The sequence below is a fragment of the Crocodylus porosus genome, unplaced genomic scaffold (assembly GCF_001723895.1).
Source record: "Crocodylus porosus isolate Cpor-Errol unplaced genomic scaffold, CroPor_comp1, whole genome shotgun sequence".
NCBI lineage: Eukaryota > Metazoa > Chordata > Crocodylia > Crocodylidae > Crocodylus > Crocodylus porosus.
The window spans coordinates 185052811-185074721 of record NW_017728886.1 but is presented as its reverse complement, the minus strand read 5'-3'; the positions used below and the strand labels follow the sequence as shown (position 1 = coordinate 185074721).

The window sequence follows — 21911 nt, the reverse complement described above, 5'->3', positions numbered from 1 at the left end:
CTGATGGCAGTGGCATACTGGTTTCTGCTGAGTTTAAGATGAAGGGTCATAAGACATTCACTAATGCCCATTGGGAGCTCCATAAGTTGAGTGATGAGCTGATTCTTGATGGCCAAGCTGCCATGAACTTACCTGTCCTGGGCCAGGTTCTCCTTTCAAAAGAAGGCATAGTTTCCACCTACCCTTTTCCCTAAACTGACCCTCATCCAGTCATCTAATCTTACTTTGCAGTGTCAATGTTGTATCTCACTAGTTCCCTGGAGACTATGGCAGTTTGTTCTGGTTGTTCATCATCTTGGTTATTCATCAAGGTGTGAACATCTCAGGTTGCAAAAATCATTGTCATCTTATGATGTTTTTGGCCACAGAGAAACAATCCTACTGGACGTGGTTATCCAGCCAGGAGCAGATAAGACAGCCTGGGTTTATGGCACCTTTTCTTGTCCCTTCCTTGTGTGGAGTGATCAAGGGGGTTCCTAAATAGGATTGCTCAGTCACGGTAGCAACTGCAAAAATTGCACCTGTCTCAATCAAGATACAAGAAGACCATCAGGCCTCTACCACCTGTATGCAGATTTGTGGCTGGAGACTACCAGATTCACTAGTTCTATTTCTGTCGCCACTCATCCATCCTATAGGGCTTTTGGAGTTTGGTACAGGAGACTGTATTGTTTTCTGTGGCTCTACATGTGTCTTAACATGAGGAAGCTGGTGCACAGGAACAGCAACCATACAGTTTTGACTAGAGGTACACTGGTACTATATCATATCGGTACTGATAAAAGAAAAATGGACGTTACAGGCAATCAACTTTTTTTGGCTGATATGGCTGATTAATGTCGCCGATAATATCATCGATAAATGCCACGTTCATGCATGGGGCAAGCCTGGAAACTTGGAGAGCAGCATCTGGGTGGTAAGTCTCTTTGGGTGAAGCAGGGCAGATCAAGGGCCCCTGTGGTGAGGGAGGGAGTTTAGCTGGGGCAGGGGCAGGTGCCCCTCCCCTTCCCCTCCCTCCCCTCCCTTTGGGAAGAGGCTGGCATGGCCACACCCATCCTTGCCCTGCGCACAGATCTAGGAGGCACATGCCCCTCCATGCCTCTCCCCGGGGGTGCACCGCGGGAGCCAGGCCCCCCTTTTCCCCCATGCCCCAGACAAGCTGCTTGTGGCCCAGTCCCACACCCCACCCTGGATGGGCAGTGCCTGCCCCAGTTCCAGTCCTACACCCTTCCTCGCCACAGGGGCCTCAATCTGTCCCCCACGCCCCTTCCTACTAATAGACTTACCAGCCAGATGCTGCTCTCCAAACTCCCGGACTGCATATCACCAATTGGATCATTATCAGCTGATATGGCTTTTTAATAATTGTCCATTGGTATCAACCCAAAAAGTCTGTATCAGTGCACCCCTAGTCTTGATGGGGTGGAGATCTGAACCCAGTGGTATGGGAGAACCCTAGACGATGGGGACCTCCATCTTGCTCCAGCCTTCTTCCACCTTTACAGCCATTGAGATCCTGACATTTTCTTCTGCTTGACCTGTCATTGAGGACTTGGAGTTTGGACCAGGGTTTGTCTGGAGCCTCCCCCTCAGGCCTGCTCACCATGGATGGCCCTGCCAGGAGTATGAGACAACGTAGCACTGAGAATCATTGGGACATACAAGCTTCTCCATCACTACAGGTCTCAGTCTGTGGAGAGGAAATGGCAGTTTTGGAAGCCTAGCAAGAAACTGTTCTGATGCAATGGAAGCACAAGAAGAATGGCAAAAGACCAATGTGACTGCACAAGAAGCTTTTAAAATGCCATGAATATGAAAGGAAAGTACGCAAGCAGGTTACTAAGGAAGCATACCAGAAAATAGAAACAACCTACAGGGACAAAGTCAGGAAGACAAAGATAAAGAACAAGCTGCACCTGGCAAAGGAGGTTAAGGACAACAGAAGAGAATCTATAAGTACGTTGGGCAGAAAAGAAGGACCAAGGAAGCTATGGGTTCAAACAAACCAGGGTGAGCATCCTAATAAAAGATGCAATAAAGGAGGATCTACTCAACAGCTATTTGACTTTAATCTTCACTCAAAAAAAAAAAAAAAAAAAAGTTGCAGCCAGACATCTATTAAGGATTATCTGGATAAGGAAGGGGGAAAGCTGAGGGATGAGGTAACAAAAGAGATGGTCAGAGAGCTTCTGTTGGGCCTCAGTGAATTCAAGTCAGCAGGGCTGGATGAACTTAAATCCAGGGTACCAAAGGAGCTGGCAGAGGAGACCTCAGAGCCTGTGGCAATGATCATCATAAAGTCATGGGAAATGGGCCAGGTACTAGAGGATGAAACTATCCATGGGATTGTACAGGATGCTCATAAACTCAACTCATCCCTATGGGTCCCCTGGCAGAAGATTGATGCAGTGAACACCTTCCTTGCCCCCTGCATCTCGTTCATCCTGAGAGGTTCAGTGGTCCCTAAGACCACCCCCACCCCCTTCAAAAGGTGGATGATGAGTTGAAGTGGCTGCGTCTGTCACTCCACCAACGAGGTCTGGTGCGTCCCCTACCATCAGGGAGGTGCCAGTGTCCCCCACATGGGCGACCCCTGCAGTGTTGTCTCGCATCCTTTCTGTCTCCTGCCCTGCCCAGATGAGATGGTGAGCAGCCAGTGCTCTGCCACCACCCTGCAGGAGACCGCCCAAAGGAGGGTTGCCAAGCAACCCTCCAGCAGATACCTGGCCACATTCTTGAGCGGCTCACTGGAGGATAACTTCAGCCAAGAAAGTGGGGACTTTGCCTCACTGTGGAGCTGAGCCTGCAGAGCCACATGCTGCCTCAGGAAGTGCATTGGCTGTGTCTGGACTTGGTCCAAAGAGCACCAGGAGCTTGGAGTCTCCCGGACCCAGCTGCATCACCATGACCCCCCCCACCTCAGGACCTACCTGGAGAGGTTCCTGAAGGACACTATTTGAGCCAAATATGCTAGCTACCTAAAGGCAAAATCTGACCAGGGTAAGGTCTTTGACTTTACCTTGAAGTGGGACACAAGTATCCACTTCATGCCCAGTTGGAGTTTCACACGTTTTATGGACTGGTGCTTCACCTACCACACCAGACTCAACTGTCTGCTGCCCAACAGTGCTGTCTAATACAGGAATTGCAGTGAGAGGTGCTGAAGATGTGGCTACAAATTGGAGACTCTCCCCCATGTGCTTTGAAGCTGCAGGCCCCACGCCAGTGTGGCGGCTCCACCACAACGCCATCCAGGCCCACCTGGTAAAAACTGTCTCAGCCTCAGCTGGAATCATGTCCATCAACCACACCATCCCAGGCTGTTAGAGCTGGCTCACCCAGATGTTGTTATGGCTGACGAGAACAGATGCATTGTGGTGGTCAATATCAGCATTGCATTTGAGAACTAGCGGCAAGCCTTCATCAAGCCTGCAAGTGGAAGCATATTAAGTACCAGCTGCTGGCGGATGCCCTGAGGAGTCGCGGATAAAAAGTGACCATCAAGGTGTTGATCTTTGGGGTGCTCAGACAATGGGACCCCAGGAGTGAGAGCTTCCTGTGCACCTGCTGAGTATTCTGCCATTATGCCAAACTGATGAGGCACCTCAGGGTGTCCAGCATCATCAGACAGTCAAGAAACATCCGCATTGAGCACGTCATGTGCAAGTGCCAGTATATGGACTCCAATAGACCACCAGCTAAAAATCTCCCAGAGGAGATGGCCTGATTTGCTTCCCCACCCCCCCGCCCCACATACACAGAACCCAATCTAGGACACTTATACCTAGACTGTCTGTCACCCCCGCATCACACATTTTGGCTCCCCTCTTTAAAGGCAGCAAGGAGGACCCAGAGAACTACAAACTCGTTAACCTTACCTTCATGTGTGGGAAGTTACTTGAGCAAATGCTAAGGAAGGCCATTTGCAAGCATTCTTATATTATAAAAGTCTGTCTGTCTGTCAGTCATGCTTTATTCGCACTGATTGGCTGATGGAAACAGCCAATCAGAGTGCTCCAAGAGTGGGGAATCACTGCTATGTTTCCGAAGCCATGCCAAGGACTGGGCGGGGTGGCGGAGAGGCAGAACAGCGGCAACATGAGGCATTAGGTGGTGGCACTCCATCCCAGCCCCCTCCCCTCGACCCCACCCGTCATTCTTGATGGGCAGTTTGCTAGTATGAAGGAAGAAAGGCTGATCACAAGCAGCCAGCATGGATTATGAAAAACAAATCATGTCAAACAAAATAGATCTCCTTCTTTGACAAAGTAACTGTTTGGGTTGTTGAATGTAGTGTATCTGAGCTTCAGCAGACTTTTGACAAGGTCCCACATGATTTTCTAATAAAAAAGATAGGAGAAATGCAGCCTGGACAAAATTACTATAAGGTAGATAGATAACTGACTCAATAGCTGTAAGTATAAGGTAATTTATTAACTGGTTCACTTCAGAATGGTAGGAGGTTTCCAGTGGAGTCCCACAGGGGTCTGTCATGGGTCCAGTGCTGTTCAACATGTTTATTAATGATTTGGATGCTGGCATAGAAGACTTCTTGAGTAAGTTTGCAGACAACACAAAATTGGGAAGGGTTGCAAACATGTTGGGAGATGTAAGTGCAATTCAAAAGTATCTCAACAGATTGGAAAATTGGGCTAGAGTTAACAGGATGAAGCTGAGTGCAGACAAATGCAAGGTGCTGCATCTTGGGAGGAATAATCAAAAACACAAATATAAAATGGGTGACACCTGGCTGGATGGCAGCACTGTGGAAAAGGATTTGTGAGTCTTAGTAGATTACAGACTCAATTTGAGTCTGCAGTGTGATACAGTTGCACAAAAGACAAATGTTGGTTTTGGTTGCATCAATAAAAGCATTATGTGCAAGACAGGAGCACCTCTACTCAGCATTGATTAAGCCTCATCTGGAGCACTCTGTGCATTCTGGGGTCCACATTTTAAAAAAGACATGGAGAAATTGGAGAGGATCCAAAGGTAGGTAACAAAGATAATCAGGGGTTTGGAAGGCAAATCATGTGAGGAGAGGCTGAAGGAGCTAGACATGTTCAGCTTGCAGAAAATGTGCTTAAGAGAGGACATGATAGCAGTTTTCACGTACTTGAAGGGCTGCCGTAAAGAAGAGGGATACTGCAGCAAGAGAGAACAGGTAAGGGAAATATGGACCAGTGGCTTGAAGAAGCAGTAAAATAAGTTTTAGATTAGATATTAGGAAAAACTTCTTCACTGTTAGAACTGCTTAGGAAGGTTGGGACCCTTTACCTTTGGAGGTATTCAAGAAGAGGTTGGGCAGACACTGGCTAGGGAGGATCTAGACATAGCTGTACCTGTGTTCTGCTATGGGTGTTTCTTGTACTTCTTGGCTTTGCTCGTTGCCTTTCTGCTACATGTCAGGATGTTTTTAAGTCTTCCTCAGAGGCACTAGGTATTGCCTATAAGTGAAGCTGGGGGCTGTGACTGAGGTGTGCCAATGCTCCTTGCTGGGACCAAAGCTGGAGGTTCTTGCCTCTCTGCTTTGGGTCAGACCAATTGCCATATTTGGGGTCAGGAAGGAATTTTACCCCATAGTCTGATTGGTATGGACTGTGGGGGGTTTTGCCTTCCTTTGTAGCAGGGGGCATGGCTCTCTGTGGGATCGCTCAAACACATATTGACAACATCTTATAGAAGCAGGTCATTGGCTGCCATGGTTCCAATGCTTCACCTGTGGCAGGTTAGGTTGTTAAGTCTATGTTGTAAGGTATGATGGAATTCCATGGAGAATAGGAGGGTTGACCCTTCAAGGGTTGTAAGGGTTGACTCTAATGTTATGTAGGGTTTAGATTATGGATTGTATCAGATAGCTTGGGCAGGGATGATGCTGCCTCAGGCAGGGGTTTGGACTATATGACCTCTATCTAGAGGTGCCTTCCAGCTTTATTTCTCTCTGATTCAAGAGCCTGAACTGCAGACTGAGACAGAAGCAGTGATGGACATCACGTGAAAGGGAGGAATGGTTCCAAGGTAATCGTTGATATTGAAAGGAGTCTTTTTCTGCAGTTCTGCTTAGGATGTGGGATCAGGAACCTTATAGTATGGGGTGTTCCAAGGTCCTTTTCTCCTTGCTAGTGTTGAAAATTTCTGGAAGGTGATTAATACACGCACTCCTTCTTTGTTTATATCTGGGAAATTCACCCTCAGGCACTGAAATCGGATTATTTGGACTATGTCATCACACTGCAGTGGAAAAATGTTAGAAATGAGATTTACCTACCAAAGAAGAGATCTATCAATGGGTGTTTCGGTTTGTACAGTTCAATTTGGTTTTGTTAGATTTTGCTGTGCAGCCATGGCAGAGCCATGTAGAGCTGATTCAAAGGGCTCACTGAGTGGGACCTATTACATGCTATAGTATGGCATGTCATCTTACATTTGACTTGTTGTGTGCACACTGTTAGACTGTAGGTGCCTTTTTTTCTCTACATTGTCACTGTTGTAGATTCATTTCTCAATAGCTCAGTGATATTACGGGGCAAGGCTAGGGTTGGGGCCAGGGGCTCTTACCTGTCTGGGATTGGCAGCGCGGTCAGGTTGTTCCGGGGCTGTGGTCCGGCATTGGCAAGTCTCTGTCTAGCGCTTGAGTTGATGGCAGCACAAGTGTTCCTGGGCAGCCATGTGCTGCTTGATCTGGGAGCGCCTCTTTCTGCCTCTTGGGGGAGGGAGCAGTCTGCGTGCCAGTAAAAACCATGCTGCATGCCACAAGTTGCTGACCCTTGGTATAGGTGAACCCCTGGTTTGCCTGGTGGCAGGTATAAACAGGTGAACTGATTACTGCAAGGGGGCAGGTATAAACAGGTGAACTGATTACTGCAAGGGGTCAGAAAATTATGTCAGTTGCTTGGTTGTAATTGGCTCTGTGCCTGCTCTTCCACTGTAGTAAGTGAATGCTAAACCTTTTAACTTGTTTAACTTTCAGTAAACAATACGAGTGTGTCCAGACATGCATGGATGTTTGGTGCCCTGAGGACAACTAGCAAGGGCACACCTTGTACTGCCACTACTTGTCCCCAGGGAACACCTGTGCTACGCATACAGCAGAGCCTGTGCTCTGGCATGCAGCAGGTTACCCCAGGTGGGATAGGGGAGGCTGGGGCCAGTACTGGGCTGGCCTAGCAGTCTTACCTGGGGTCCTGGGGCCTTCCCAGGGTTGCAGCAGTGGTGATCTTGCTGCAAGGAGACTGGCCGATAGCAGAGCATAACATTATATAGAAAGAAATTTATTTTGCTGAGCTTGGAAGATGTTTCAGAGAGTCTTAGGCCACCCTTCTCGGACCCCCCTTTCTGAACCAGCTGACTGCACAACAAAATTAGGGCTTTTCAGTTGCAGCTTGACTACTGTGAACAAAAAGTTGCCTATGTTGAATACCTGCTCAAAATGTATGATAGAGTCTGTATTGAGGCTTTTGCAGTCTGAAGAATAATGATTAAGTGTTTGTGTCTATAGAGAGATTGCATCACTAGTTAAACTCTAAACATACCCTTTCATAAACACCTTTGTAAACTCTTCAGTTAATCTTTTCTACAGTTCTGTGACTCTTCCACCTTCATGAATGTTTCTATGTGTATTTATGGAAGATAGCTATGCACATTGAGATGCACTCAAAGAACAATTCTAGGAGACCTTTTTCAGGAGGGGTTGTCTTGTTTTTTGTTTCTTTTTTTTGAAAGAATGCATTTGGTCTAGCTAGCCTGCCTAGGTGTAGGTCAGTCTAAATAGTGTTCTATGCAAAGTGAATAGCTATTCCACTTAAGGTTAGCCTTCATAAGAAATATTGTTTCCCCCAGTATAGTTCTCTGTTGACACAATTTAACAAGTCTAGTATTTAAATTTTGTTAACTTATCTGAGTTGGCTTTTTTTTTTTTTTTTTTTTTTTACTTTACTGTTGGTCACCAACCAAATACGAATTATGTTTTGGGGCAAAACCTTGTGCAGTCTGCAACACAGAGATGTATGGTGGCATGTTCCAGCACCTTGTGAAGCTAGGTATTGTAAAATGGGGTGATGGCAACTACAAAAAAATGCAAAAGGCTTGAAATAAGCTGGATAGGTAACAAAAAATCCAGTTGATGAAGGAACCAGTGTGAGAGGAGCCCCTTGGTGGACTGTCCTACTGTGACAAGAACTGGGTAAATGTGGGAGCTGTATGAGCAGATGGATAATGCTCAGAAGCATCCATGAGCATGAGGTATTTATTGACTCAATACACAAAGATGTTCCTTTTCCATATCATGGAAGAGGGACAGCCAGAGAAGGCATTGGAAGATACAGAAGACAGGTGCTCAGGCAGGTGGAAGCTGGCAGTTTATTACCTCTGACAACAGAGAGCACTCCTCTTCTGAAAATGTGGCTGTCTAGCAGGGAAGCAGATATGAAGCATCAGATGAGAAGGAGAGGGAGCCTACTCCAGTGGTAGGAAAGCCCAAACCATGCACTTCTAGGGGATGGAGGATTCAGACCACTTCTGCCAAGAGGAGGGGTGACACATGGTGGTGGTACATGACTGCCTCCTGCTGGGCACGGAAACATCCATCTGCTACCCTTATATGTTGGTTCAGGAGGTGTGTTTCCTGCATCTGAGACATCATAGAAAGGTTGTTGAGGCTCATCAGGTCATCTGACTACTATCCCATACTCATTAATTTACTAATAATACTGTTCAGGAGCAACTTTGAGCAGGTCAAAAGAGACTACATGGTTCCTGGTGCAAGGGTGAAGGAGACCAGGAGCCCAAGTGGTGTTCTCACTTGATCTTTGTGGATAAGGGTAAAGGTCTGGCGTAAGCGTTAAGGAGCAGACGCATCCTTGAAATCAGCATTTTTTCCCCTTCAGGCATTCCTGGATGCCTTTGAGCCATGGGGGCATTTTAGCACTCCTGCCCCCCTTGGTATGCAATGGGACTGACTCCCTTTGAGCCCAAAGGATCAACTACCTGTCTTGGACTCCCATCTCATTGAAGCTTCAAGACCCTGATGCCTCTCCTACTAATATTAGCTCATTGAAGTCAGCCCTCCTGAAGTCAAAGACTTTTGCCTTACTGCTTGCTTTCATCTCCCTGTGCTGGATAGTAAATTCCAGCGGGTAATGATCTCCCAGGTGGTCAAGTACCCACAGACCCTTCCCCCTCCCCTGTCCGCCACCCACTAGGTCATTGCCTGTGGCAAGGACCAAGTCCAGCAAGGCATTTCCCCTGGTGGGACTACGCACCTCCTGGGTTATGTGGAGATCCTGGCTAGGAACCTACGTGAGCGGTCGGACCTGGCTGGCTGCTCCACCCAGCAGATGTCTGGGTAGTTTAGGTCACCCATGACAACCACATCCCTTGACTTTACAGCCTCTGTGAGCTGACCTGAGAATTCCAGATCCAGCTCATCCTCTTGGTGTGGCAGTCAGTAGTAGACGCACACTATCAAGTCCCTTTCCCCATGACCCCCTTGCATTCTTATCCAGAGTGCCTCAGTTTGCCCCTCTGACCCCATCCTGATCATTCGAGGATGTGTATTGCTCTTTGACGTAGAGTGCTACACCCTCTCCTTTTTTCCCTGCTCTGTCTTGCCTGTACAGCCTATAGCCCTCTATGTCCACTGCCCAGTCATGGGTAGAATCCTAGCAGGTCTCTGTGAGCCCCACTAGGTCTGGGTTTTTGCTAGCTAGCAGGAGGGCGAGTTCCTCCTGCTTATTCCCCATGCTTGAGGCATTTGTGACCTCCTGTGGGTGTAGGTGTCACCCCCTTTTTTCCTAAGCCTGCCCTGGCCTTTGTCATTTACCTGGGTATTACCTGCATGCGTCACCTGGCTTGACTGCAAAGTGTCCTCTTGTTCCTCTGTGTCCCTGTCCCCTGGCGAACCTAATTTAAAGCTCGCCGTATGAGAGCAGCCTGGAAGAAAAAAACATACTTACCTTTTGGAGAGAGATGAAACCTGTCCTGTCTGAGCATATCCTCTGTGCAGAAATGTGGGTCATGGTCCAAGAACCCAAGGCCCACCCTGTAACACCAGCTCCAAAGCTGCCGGTTGCCGTCGCCGATGCATGGCTCATGGCACCGTCTGCATCTGCTCACTAGGAGAAGAGAAAAGAGAACCACCTGCATCCCCATCTCCTTGAGCTTGGCCCCCAGAGTCTTGTAGTCTCTTATTACGCAGTCTGGGCTGCTCCTGGCCGCACCATTTGTTCCCACATGGATGAGGACCATGGGGTATTGATCAGAGGGTCGGATGAGGTCTGGGATCATCTCCATGATGTTCCGAGTCTGAGCTCCAGGCAGGCAACAAACCTCACATGTTATGGGATCAGGGCAACAGGTGGGCCCCTCTGTTCCTCTCAAGATAGACTCACCCATGACGAGGACCCGGCGTCTCCTCTTGGTGTTCTGGCATCACTCAGTCTGTGCTGTGCGTGGGGTGGCATCGGCTCCTCTGCAGGCATCCTCACATGCTGACACCTCCTCCACGGCTGCCAGGGCCTCGAACCTGTTCCCAGCTCTACCTGGGGAGCTGATACTGGTAGCACAAGTAGCCCTGGCTCAGGAGGTGGCCGTCTGCCATACCGTTGTCAAATCTCTCCTGAGGCGCTTCTCCACTAGGTTCCTGACCCTGCAGAGAACAAAAGTAGCCATTAGGTTCGTCCTCGGCAGCCCTGATTCCCCTTAGCCTGCTGACCTCAGACTGGAGCAACCTCACCTGCTCCTCCAGGGCCCAAAGGTGGGCAAAAGAGGGACAGGTGAGGGGACTCCCACTCCCCTCTCCCACCCCTGGCTGCAGGGTCCCCACCAGGCTGCCCTTAGAGACTGGGGGGCCCTGACTGGGTGGAGGCATCAAAGGAGTTTTTGTGTCTTTTCATAGAGGGATTTCTTGGAGAGTGCTGGGGGAAACTATTTGATAGGTATGCTAGAGAGACCAACTAGTAGGGAACTCCTCTTGATTTGATGCTTGCGAGCAGGAAGGAGTTGGTTGTGAAGGTGGAAGAAAGGTATCTTGGGTGATGGTGACCATGACATTTTAGAGTTCAAGATCCTAAGGGGAGGAAGGAAGAGGAGTAGCAAAATAAAGATGCTGGATTTTAGGAAAGCAGACTTTAACTGACTTGGGGAACTGATGGGCAGGGTCCCGAAGTCCTGAGGGGCAGGGGAGAAGTCCACGAGAGCTGGTTGTACTTTTAAAGAGGCCCTTTTTAAGGGTGCAGAAGCAAGCTATTGTAATTGACAGACTAATTGGAAGTGCAAGAGGAGACCACTCTGGTTAGAGACTGATCTTCTAAATGTGTTTCTGAAACTTGAAAGAATCCTTGAAAAAGTAGAAACTTGATCATAGTACTAGGGAAGAACTTAAGGACGGTAACAGACTTCCACTTTCCTCACCTTTGTGCTGCTAGAAAAAAAAATTATGGCAGCACAAAGATGAAGGAAACAGATATTCATACCTCTTGCTGCACTAGGGGAAAGTATAAGAGAATTGCATGGGCATGCAAGGAGAAAACCAGGGAAGTCAAGGCACAACTTGAGATGCAACTGGAAGGGGAGGTAAAAAATAATAAAAAAAGGATTCCACAAGCATGTCAGCAGAGGAAGACCAAAGAAAGTTTCAGGCCCTCATGGAATGTGGAAGGCAATCTAATTACAGATGATGCAGAAAAGGCTAAAGTGCTTTTCCCCCTCCTCTCCCCATGTCAGTCTTCGTGAATACTAGATAACAAGCATAGTTGGTAGCAAAGATTGGGAAGGCTTTTTGAACAGCTTTAGAGTAGTAGAAGAACAGGTTAGAGATTACTTAGACAAGATGGATACTTTCAGAGGGTACAGCTGGATGGACTGTTCCCTAGGGTACCAAAGAAATTGGGGGTTATAATAGACAATAAGCTGAATATGCGTTGACTATTTGTCCTTGTTGCGCAAAAAAAGAAAAGAAAAAACCTAGCAACATGCTGAACTGTGTTAACAGGAATGTGTCTCGCAAATAAAGGAAAGTGGTTTGGCATTGAGGCCTTGCCTCAAGCTTTGGGCACTGACAGACATGCAGTTCCCTGCTCTAACTCGTGGTGCCATAATAAAGCACCATACGTTAGAGCAACCTTCTCACCCCCTCAACAGACAGACATTCGGTGGGTGTAGGGGGGAATCAAGGTCCACTTTGGAGTTGATCCATTGGAGAGAGGCTGCTTGCTGCCAACCTCTCTCCTTGGCCCCTTTCTCTGCCCCCCCCCCCCCCACCTTGGCTCCTGTGCTGTCTGTAGGATGGGATGGGGGAGAAGTCAGGGGGGAGGCAGTTTTAAGTTGGGGTTTACCCAGCCTGAGCTGGAGGCAGAGGGCACTTGAGGGAGGGCGGGGGCTGCAAGGCAGGTAGGGCTCCAGTCCACTTGCCTCCCTTCCAGCTTGGGCTGTGTAAACCCCAGCCCAGAGCTCCCTCCCCATCCTTCTTCCCCCTCCCATCCTGCAGACAGCGCTGGGCAGTCAGAAGTTAATGGAGATGCTCCACTTTGGAGTGCCTTCATCTGAACCTTCATTAGATGGGGGGTTAATTTGTTGCACAATTGGGCACTTTTTAAAGCACACTGCAGCCATGCACCTCCATCAGGCCACATTTATAGAGTGCTTTCAGGGGGCGAATTGCACAATGAACATCACTTCTGTCAGCACCCTTTGTGTCCATTTTTGGGCCCTGCACTTCCAAGGAAATTGTGAATAGACTGGAAAGAGTCCAGGTACCTTGCCCAGTTGGCTAAGACCATCTTTAAGTGAGGTAGGAAAAGTTAAAACTTCTGCACTAGAGCATATGTAAACAAGTAAAAGAAGTGAAAATGACTTGGAATAAGAATAAAAAGAATTCAGTCAAAATTCTTTATCCTTAATACTGTGTTATAAATTTGACCATAATACAGTGATTTGTGACAAAACATGTTGAAAGGAGACTTCCTTTTTAATCCGTGCTTTATAAGGTAACTGTCCTTTTTAAATCTTTCTTATCATGTAGGCATTTGGCATCTCTTCCAGAGAGAATTTTGTTATCACAACTACTAACAGGCAACAGATTACAGAGGACAACTTCAGTAAGTATGTTGTATTAAGTACAGCTGTATAATCATTGATCGTGTGTCCAAACAACCTTCTTGCAGATTTTATTCCTGTTTCGGACATAGGTGGAAGTCCTATTACAACTAAAATCTCAAAAAATGGTCTTGAAAACTGATCCACTCTGAAACGCATTCTACACAGCTTAATGTGGTGGTGATTTCCATTACTCCTCAGTTCAGGCAAATTCATTACCTGTGTATTTAGTATTTTCCTTTTTCCATTACAGATGAGGTTGTTCAAAATGGGATCACTTTATATTTGCTCCAGTCAGTGGATCAGATGCTACTTTCAGCAACAAAGGAACGAATTGACTTCCTACCACACTATGACACTCTTGTCAAAAGTGGCATGTATGAATACTATGCCAGTGAAGGGCAGAATCCGTTGCGTAAGTATCTAAGTTTTTTTTTGATTGAAGTACTAACCTTGATTTTGCTTCAAAGTACCTTTAAGAAATGTCTCGTTAATTCCTCTTGTGTGTTTGTTAAACTTAATATGTGGACATTCTGACCTTTATTTGAAACCCCTTCACGCTGTTACTCTGTTTGTGTGTGAAAAGTGGAACCTCAAGATGCTGGTTTTTTGAGTCAGTTTTACTGTGCTTCAATAGCAGTGTTTTTTGCAAATAAACCAGAGAACTGAAAATCAAGCTCTTTCTGGTTCCTGAGCTCTTGATAGATTCTGAAGGTTAAACTTAGTTAATTGGGATGTTATTTGGGCCCTTGTTGTGCTTGCTGTTCCATCTTTGTTGCTTCTACAAGGTTGACAGGAATAAAAATTGTAGATGATGACTTTTATTTGTACAGTAACTAGGTGTTATCTTTTCTGATTATTGCATTTCAAGGTGGAAATTGATTTCTGTCCCAGACTTATTAAATGTTACTGAAGTTTAACTTTTTCAGTACTTATAATGTCTAGCTTTTCTAAATTATGTTTAGATTGCTACTTGCTGGGGAGTGCATGACATAACATACAGCAGCATTCATAGAACTTTCTAGAAATATATGTACACTTTACCTTGAACAGAAAATTCTGCATTGCAAAGTAACTCAACTACTTTTATATCTTTCTACCTACTTGTAAACAACAGTAACCCACAGTATTTTGAGTTGCCATTTATCTGCCCTTTCCAGAGCTTTTATAGGTTAATTGTATCAATGATTTTTGTTATAGTAGGGATATATATAAGAGGATAAAGCTTAATTCATGGTAGTCCTGCCTCCAGCAGTGATTGATCCCAAATGTTTTCGTGGAAGGTGATAGAACCCTCCCATAAGTAATTACTTTTTCTGTGACAGAGTTTCTTCCTAAACCGGGAAGCAGTGGTGTAGGGAGGCCAGCTCAGTGAGGGACAGCAGCGGCACTGCTTGGGCTTCTCCTTCCAGGGCCTACTCCTAGTCTGGCTTCCCTACCCTCCCCCTATCCTGCCTACTGGCCAGGAGCAGGTGCAGGAAGGAAGAACCTGTATGCCACTGTTTGGCAGCACAGCTCGATTTGGCTGCACATGCAGTAAGGCCAAGGCTGCTAGATTGTGACCTGGAAGTATGGCAGGTGCACCAGAGGACTGTGGCCCCAGGTCAGGCTCAGCTTATAAAGACTCACTGGTCCTGATGGGAGCAGTGGAACGCAGCAGCAGAGCTTAAAATTCATCTGGAATAAATCGGTGGGAGGGCCAATAGTGTCTGTGGCAGTCCAGCAGCAGCCGCATGCCTGAGGGTTTGCCTGTGCAGGGGCAAATGGTGGGAACCGTGGCAGCAAGCGGCACTTATTGAAGCCAGCTCAGAGGAGCAGAGTAACTTACCAGAAGGTGCGAACTGGTTTTCCGCATCGATGACATAGAGGCAGATCAGAACAACCTGCAGGCAAGATAGAGAAGTTGTGAGTACTAGAGCTAAGCAAAGGGGAAGAGGAGCCAACTTCCCCCTAGTCTCAGTATACAGAATGTATTTTGATATGGACTTTTACTTCCTGAGCTAAGGAGATACGCTGGTGCAGAGAGTTTTGTTTCCTTTATCTTCAATGCTGGACAAAGACTTCAGGAAATTGTCTGAACATTTTTTACCTGTGCTCGTCTTCTGGGAGGTTCCAGGCGGGGTGTAGGGGAGGCAGAGCCCTGAGATGCGGGGGTTGCAGTGTCTGTGTGAAAGCTGTATAAGGCATTGAAGATCAGCCTCTCTCTTTTTTTTTTATAACACCAAAGGCATGGCAGTGGAAAACTTATAGTGCTCATGCAGACGCACAAACTGGCAAGCTGCCTATGTCCCAAGGAACAAGCATACCCTCTCTGGGCGAGAAGTCTTGTCAGGTAGCAAAAGACAAGCACAGGAGGTTACATGCTGCTAATATCTGTAGCTGACAGGCATGGGGGGACGTAGCCCAAGACCTGTTCCTGGCCTACATTGCAGGGAGCATCTGTGCAGGGAAACTCATCTGGCCAGGGATAGCGATGATCTGCATGCTGCAATAAAAAAAAGGGGGGCGGGGAGTTGGACAAGTGCTGGAAGAAGGGATCTGTGCACAGCTGCTGCCATTGCTAGTCAGGCCAGGCTTTCTGCAGCATAAGGCAGGAACTCCACTGCTCTGGGGCTCCTCCTGGGCCCAAGTCAGCTGGGGACAGCAGCAGTAAAGGAGATTTGCCCTTTCCTTCCCCCAGTGCCTGTGTTGGGCATGGGGGACAGGCTGCCTGTCCCCTGTCACTGCTGCTTTTCTAGCCACTGCCCCCCTTGTGCTCTGCTCCCTGCCACAGCAGCAGGGGAGAGAAATTGAAGATAACCCTCCAATAACTACCATATTTACTCAATTCCAAGATAAAATTTTCTCTCTCACTTAACAAAGGTAAAAAGGAGCCTCATCGTGGAATCAAGGGCTGTGGACAGAGCTGCAGCTGCTGCCTGCCCCAGCCCTATAGCCATGGGCCTCACACCCTCTCCAACCGCTGTAGCTTTTGCTCCTCTCTGCTACTTGCCCTTGCTTTGGAAAGCTTTTCCCCCACGCTAGCCTGGGGGCACAGTCTAGCTCCTGCCAAAACTGATAGCAGCTGCAGCTCTGGCTGAGCCCTGTCTGGCTGCACTGCTACTGCTACTGGATCAGGTTGGGGCCAGACAGACATTTGTATACAAGGAGACCTCACCAAATACATTGTTTATTATTAAGCTGCTGCCAAAAGGAGAATCTACTTTAATGGAAGCCAACTATGAAGTTGATTAAATGCAGCCAATACACCATAACTTTAAAACACATTACCCGTATTGAGCAAACACACTGATGGGAACCTGTTTTGGTTTGGGGGCGGGTTTTGGTGTGGTTGTTTAATTAAAAAAAAACCCAAAAAAATCCCAAAAACCAAGAAAAAAACCCACCCTAAAACCATGGGTGGGTATTTCCTCTGCAGGGAACTGGCACTGAGGTACTACAAAATCAGGCTAGCACTGGAAGGGCCAGACTTATGGTAATGCTCATTGTGTTCAGTCCCCCCCTCAGTACCTCAGTTGTAATGGGCTGTCTGGAGTACACACACAAACCGAGCTGTACCGAGCTATGGTGTCACCATGGCTTGAAACACTGACTCTCCTGGGGTCAGCCTTGTGAGCTATATGGTAAACCATGAGCTTTTTGGCTTTGGAGTAAAATAATGCATAGTTTAACTATATGCAAGTATGTACAAAAGTACTGCTTAAAAGTGTCTTTATGGAGTACTTGTGCTAAAAGTTGGAGCAGTTTAAAAAAAAAACCAAGTGTGTCAATTCTTGACTAAATAAATTACTGCAGGTCTGTTTATTTCCAGGGTGATGTTTTCAGATCTGCCCCTCACTTCCATGTGCTCCGGAAGAGCAGGGTCTGATAGTAAGAATGGGGAAGATGTTGGAGGAACAGAGAGTAAGGGGGCCATCTAACCCTTCAGACTTCTTTTCTCTGCTGTAGCAATGGGAAAGGGACATAGTCAAGGCAAACCTCCAATAATTAGATTATATGCCTGGAAAATTGTAACAAATATGCAAAATTTATAAATATAGAATCTGATTATGGAGGCTTATCTTCTATTAAGGGCAGTCTTTTATTTGAGTAATTATAGTAATTTTGATTTACATTATTCAAATATATGTCCACATTTTTAATTGAACTATGCTAAAGTCTTTTACGTTGTGGCAGTGAGTTTCACAGGTTGGTTGTACATGGTGTAAAAGAATTTCTTGTGCCAGTTTTACACGTGCTTTCTTTCAGTTAAATGAAATTTCTCCTTGAGTGTGTCTAAGCATGGATTTACTATAGGGGTGAAGGGGGGGGGTGTTTGTATGATATTAGATACTGCTATTCAAAAGATTTTCTTAGGACAGTCATGAACCTTGTGACCCTTTGTGTTTCCATGCAAAGGGCTAGAGAGGGAAGTAGCCGCAACATTTCTTCTGTCCCCTCCTAGCACTTGATTCAGTCTTCTGCTACAGGACAGTGTGACCTGCTAGTGTTTGTTTTCATTTGTAAAATTAGTACTTTTGTTGCTAGTCTAAAAAAAAAAAAAAGTGGAAGGAGTGTTTTTTGCGCTTCATGTTAGCCACCCAACTAAACTGTGAGAAACTCTCACTTAACCCATCCTACAAAATGATGTTGGAAGGGTAGGGTCAAGATGTATCCTGTTTATTCTCCACCAGACAACAAATACCTCATGCTGAGTCACTGATGAATACCGTGAGCTTTGATGTAAATTTCCCTTGTGTTTCTAATTCATGCATCTTTTCATACAAACATGACACTATATGTCAGTCTTCAGACTAGCAGAAGCCTCAGGTGTTTTAACTTGCTCTGCTTCCCTGAAAAACATGTGAGCAACAGGGTTCTAATGCCATGTCATGTCCATGTAACGCTGTCACCCTTCACCCACTAGTTCAATGTCAAGAAAGGGGTGTTGTGCATAACAGCCATCCAGGATATTATGGTTGTGTCAAGATCAGGGTAGGGATCACATGCTGGATCATTTGTGAGCCAGCATCCAGATGGAGGATTGGGTCCAACTTCCTTCTCATCTTCTGTGTGTGTGCTGGAGAACAGTTTCCCCCAGTAGGTGTCTGAACTCTTTTCCCCTCTCTGTTCTCTGGGAGCCAGCATTTGGGAATGTCTAACACCTTTTTGTGGGTAGCTGAAAACCAACACCAAGGAAGCGTCTATCAAGCACACAGGGGTGAAGAGTTGCCATATGCCCTCATTGTCCCTGTCCAGCTTACAGACATGGACACTGGATAACAGAACACCACCCAGAATTAAGGGAGTGATTCACATCTTTTAAAACTCCTGTTTTAGTCTGCATTCATCTCTCTGGCATTATTATTATTCTGCTGACATTAGCATGAGTTGAATGCATCACTTCATGTTGCTCTGGAAACCTATATCTCATCAAAAGGTCAACATTTCTAGGTGCTTTAGTGTCCACTTGTTTACTAGAATTGTCCTGAAAGTTGGTGCTTGTCTGCATTACAGGCCTTCTGCTAGCATAGTAGCTGCTCTAGGGAAGCTGCCTGTCTTATAGCTCAGAAAACAAAGGATTACATTTCACCAGGACTATGGTAGTGGTGAAATGATGGATTCGAACACAGCTGTTTTAGCTAGTAGAGAATGCCATTTAAGAACACAGTGGATCAGTTTGCATATGGAAGATGCATGTTAGTGCTGTTCAGTTTAGGTCAGCAGCTGGAGGACTGATGCCAGGAGGGGATGAAGAAGGCTTTCTTCTTGTTTGAGAAACTGTCTTGGAAAGTCTTAGAGTTTCAACTCTAAAGAGGCCCTTACGGACAGGCAGAGGTGGATGGATGTAGTCTGGTTTTCATGGAGTCTGTTTAGGTTTTGCCTAGGCATTCTGACATGAAGACTTTGTCCTCTGTTGCAGTTAACAAATAAATGTTTTATTTTAGAGAGCCTGCCCACGTAGTGTATGTTACATCCAGTTGTACTCCTTCATTAGAGAGGTGACTCCCCCACCCACAGGAGTTGAGCCACTTGGGGCTTGCTTCTGAGACCTATAGTGAGAACCACAGGGTGCTATTATGTGAGAACCTGGCTTCAGTCTGAAGAGCTCAGAGCTTGCCCTTTCCACAACCTGTGTTTGAGCTTTCTTCTGACTTTTAGAGACAGTACAAATGTTGAACCTCAAGCCAAGAGCCCATCTGTGACACCATCACTTTCACCAGGAGAGTGAGCAAACTTCAGGCATTAATGGCAGATTTCCCACATACTACTGAAAAAGCAAGATGGTCTTGCTGGAATGAAAAGTCATTCCCAAGGTGTTTGTGTGGTCTGAGTTGCATTTAAATTAACCATGAACTGTGTTTTAAAAACAGCGTTGTGCAAAAGGGGAGGCCCTGAGTGCACTTGTCATATATTAACAGAATCAAATAATGTATACCGTTACTGTACAGATTCCTGGTTATAGCAGGCCACTTTAAGGCCATTCTATTTTACTATAAAGGCTTCTAAAATGGGATAACACTTTGAGGCTTACTCTGTTGCCAGCTAGCAGGTGTACTTCTCCACACTGTGGCTAACTTCTAAAACCTACGTGTATCTGAAATCTGCAAAGCAGGTGCCAAAAAGCCATGCACTCAGTTTCATCAAGCTCTGAACTCCACTGTTAGGTTAGCTGTGAACTTTGAGAGAGTAATACTGGAACTTCAAGACAGATGCAACCAATTGTTCATCATTTGCACCATTCTTGGGAGGATGTAGCTTGCCAGATACCTGCATCTGCATCCATGCTAACATACACTTGAAAGAAAAATGGTTGCTTGCCATGGAGTAATTTCATTCCTTGAAGTGTTTTAGGCATTGCAGGTCCAATGAGAGGCCCTCTGTTGTGTGTCAACAGCAGTCATGGGCTTCACATCTTCAGAAATACTAAGAAAGGTTTCGGTCTCCCCATCTTCATGGGCAACCAGGAAAAGGCAGAGTACATGTGTTACCACAGCCATAAATAGTCAAACGATTCTGAGTTTGCATGCGTGTGCCATCTTTGTTAAGGTAAACAGTCTAACACTCTTCAGACTCCTAGAAGAAAACATTTTTCCAGTTTTCTTAATATTATACTTCACCATAGTCCAGTCATCTCTTTTGTGATTCTCTCTTGAGCGTAGATTACCTACACTTAATCTGGGTTAGGGTACACGATAGAACTCAATTATTTATCCATTTCTTTAGGCACCAGAATTTTTTGGCTATTACAACTGTTGCTGCATACTGAACAGCTGCTTTCTATTACTTGGTTATGTCCACAGATTTTAATGTTGGTTAGAATCTAGTGAAGTTGTAACAGAGTACTTTGGATTGTTTGTCCCTGTCTAAATTTCATTGCATTTGCCAGAAATATCACTGTGCTCCTGCAGTTTTCTTCACATTCCTATGTGGCCTTAGTTAAACTAGGTAACTTTTTGTCTTGTATAAATCTCTTTAAACACGGCAACTTTAATGCACATATCTGAAATGCTTTCCTAGTTGCAGTAGCTCTGCCATGATGTGTTCCACCAGTGAACATGGGAGAACAGATTCCTGGTAAATAACATAAATGCAAACATAACTCAGCAGTATTCCTAAACGTGCATGGTGCTCATACTGTAATCAGGATTCTCTGCAATCAGTAAGCCACACGAGTGGCTCTTCAATTAGAAGATAGTGGATCAAATATTTTCACTGTTAAAGCTATACATTTTACATCTTTAGCAAGAGAGTTTAATAAACTCAGTCATGCCCAGAAAACACTAGTTTTCAACTGCTACTTTTAGAGGACAAAAAATACTAGTAACTTCTCTCTCTCTCTCTCTCTTTTTAAAAAAAGCATTTGCCCTTGCTGAATTGATTGACAATTCTTTGTCAGCTACTTCCCGAAATACTGATATTCGGAGCATACAGATAAAATTGGTAAGATATATAATATGCAAGATATCCTACTCTTTCTGATTATATTTTTACATGTTCTATTTTTGAGTTTTTGTTTGTTTTTTTTACCCCTCAAACAGTTATTTGATGACTCCCAAGGAAAATCAGCTGTTGCTGTGATTGATAATGGAAGAGGAATGACTTCTAAACAGCTTAACAACTGGGCTGTGTATAGATTGTCAAAATTTACAAGACAAGGTGATTTTGAAAGGTCAGAAAGCCTTTTCATTGTATTTCACAAATAGAAAAAGTTTACAGATTGTGAATTTACAAAACACGATTGAGAAGTTCATGTTCTGGTATTTTACTTCTTTTTTCTTTTCAGACATGGTATAGGCCATACATATTCCCTAAAAACATACTTAAATATCCACCTAATTCTCTAGTACTGCAAAAGGTTAAAACTAAATATCTATTTTCTAACTAAATTAATACCACACAGAAGGGAAAAGGGGGAGAACTCTCGCCTTTCCCTGGCTGCCTTGTTTTAGTCAATCCAGTTAATAGCATTCTTTCCTGTATGGGTTCTTACCAGGCACGTTGTCTATTAACTGAATGGATTCCATTTATCTGTTATGTAAGTGGTTAACATCTGTCACTTGTTTGTCAGAGAAATATGCAGGGGAATGCTTTTATTTAGGAATTTAATTAATTTTACATGTATACCTGTGGAGAGAGAGACCTCCTTCCTTAGGGAAGGAGGGGGTGGAGCCATAGTATCAACCTTCTCACAGCCACAGCTTCTACAGATAGGATCCCCAGTAGTCAGCATTCAACCTTGATTCTGGAAGAATCTCTTTTTCTTCATTTTCCTTTCCTAAAACAGGAGGTTGTTTGTTTGTTTGTTTGTTTGTTTGTTTGTTTGTTTGTTTGTTTGT

The 21911-nt window shown here is 45.4% G+C and overlaps 1 protein-coding gene across 1 annotated transcript in view; it reads left to right on the top strand.

Annotated features, from left to right (window-relative positions):
- SMCHD1 (structural maintenance of chromosomes flexible hinge domain containing 1) overlaps positions 1-21911 on the top strand; it is a 130921-nt gene that overhangs the window by 11037 nt on the left and 97973 nt on the right. Inside the window, exons 2-5 of the mRNA XM_019546670.1 lie at positions 13019-13094; positions 13346-13507; positions 20933-21015; positions 21114-21244. Coding sequence (XP_019402215.1) covers positions 13019-13094; positions 13346-13507; positions 20933-21015; positions 21114-21244 — 452 coding nt within the window. The remainder of the gene's footprint in view (positions 1-13018; positions 13095-13345; positions 13508-20932; positions 21016-21113; positions 21245-21911) is intronic.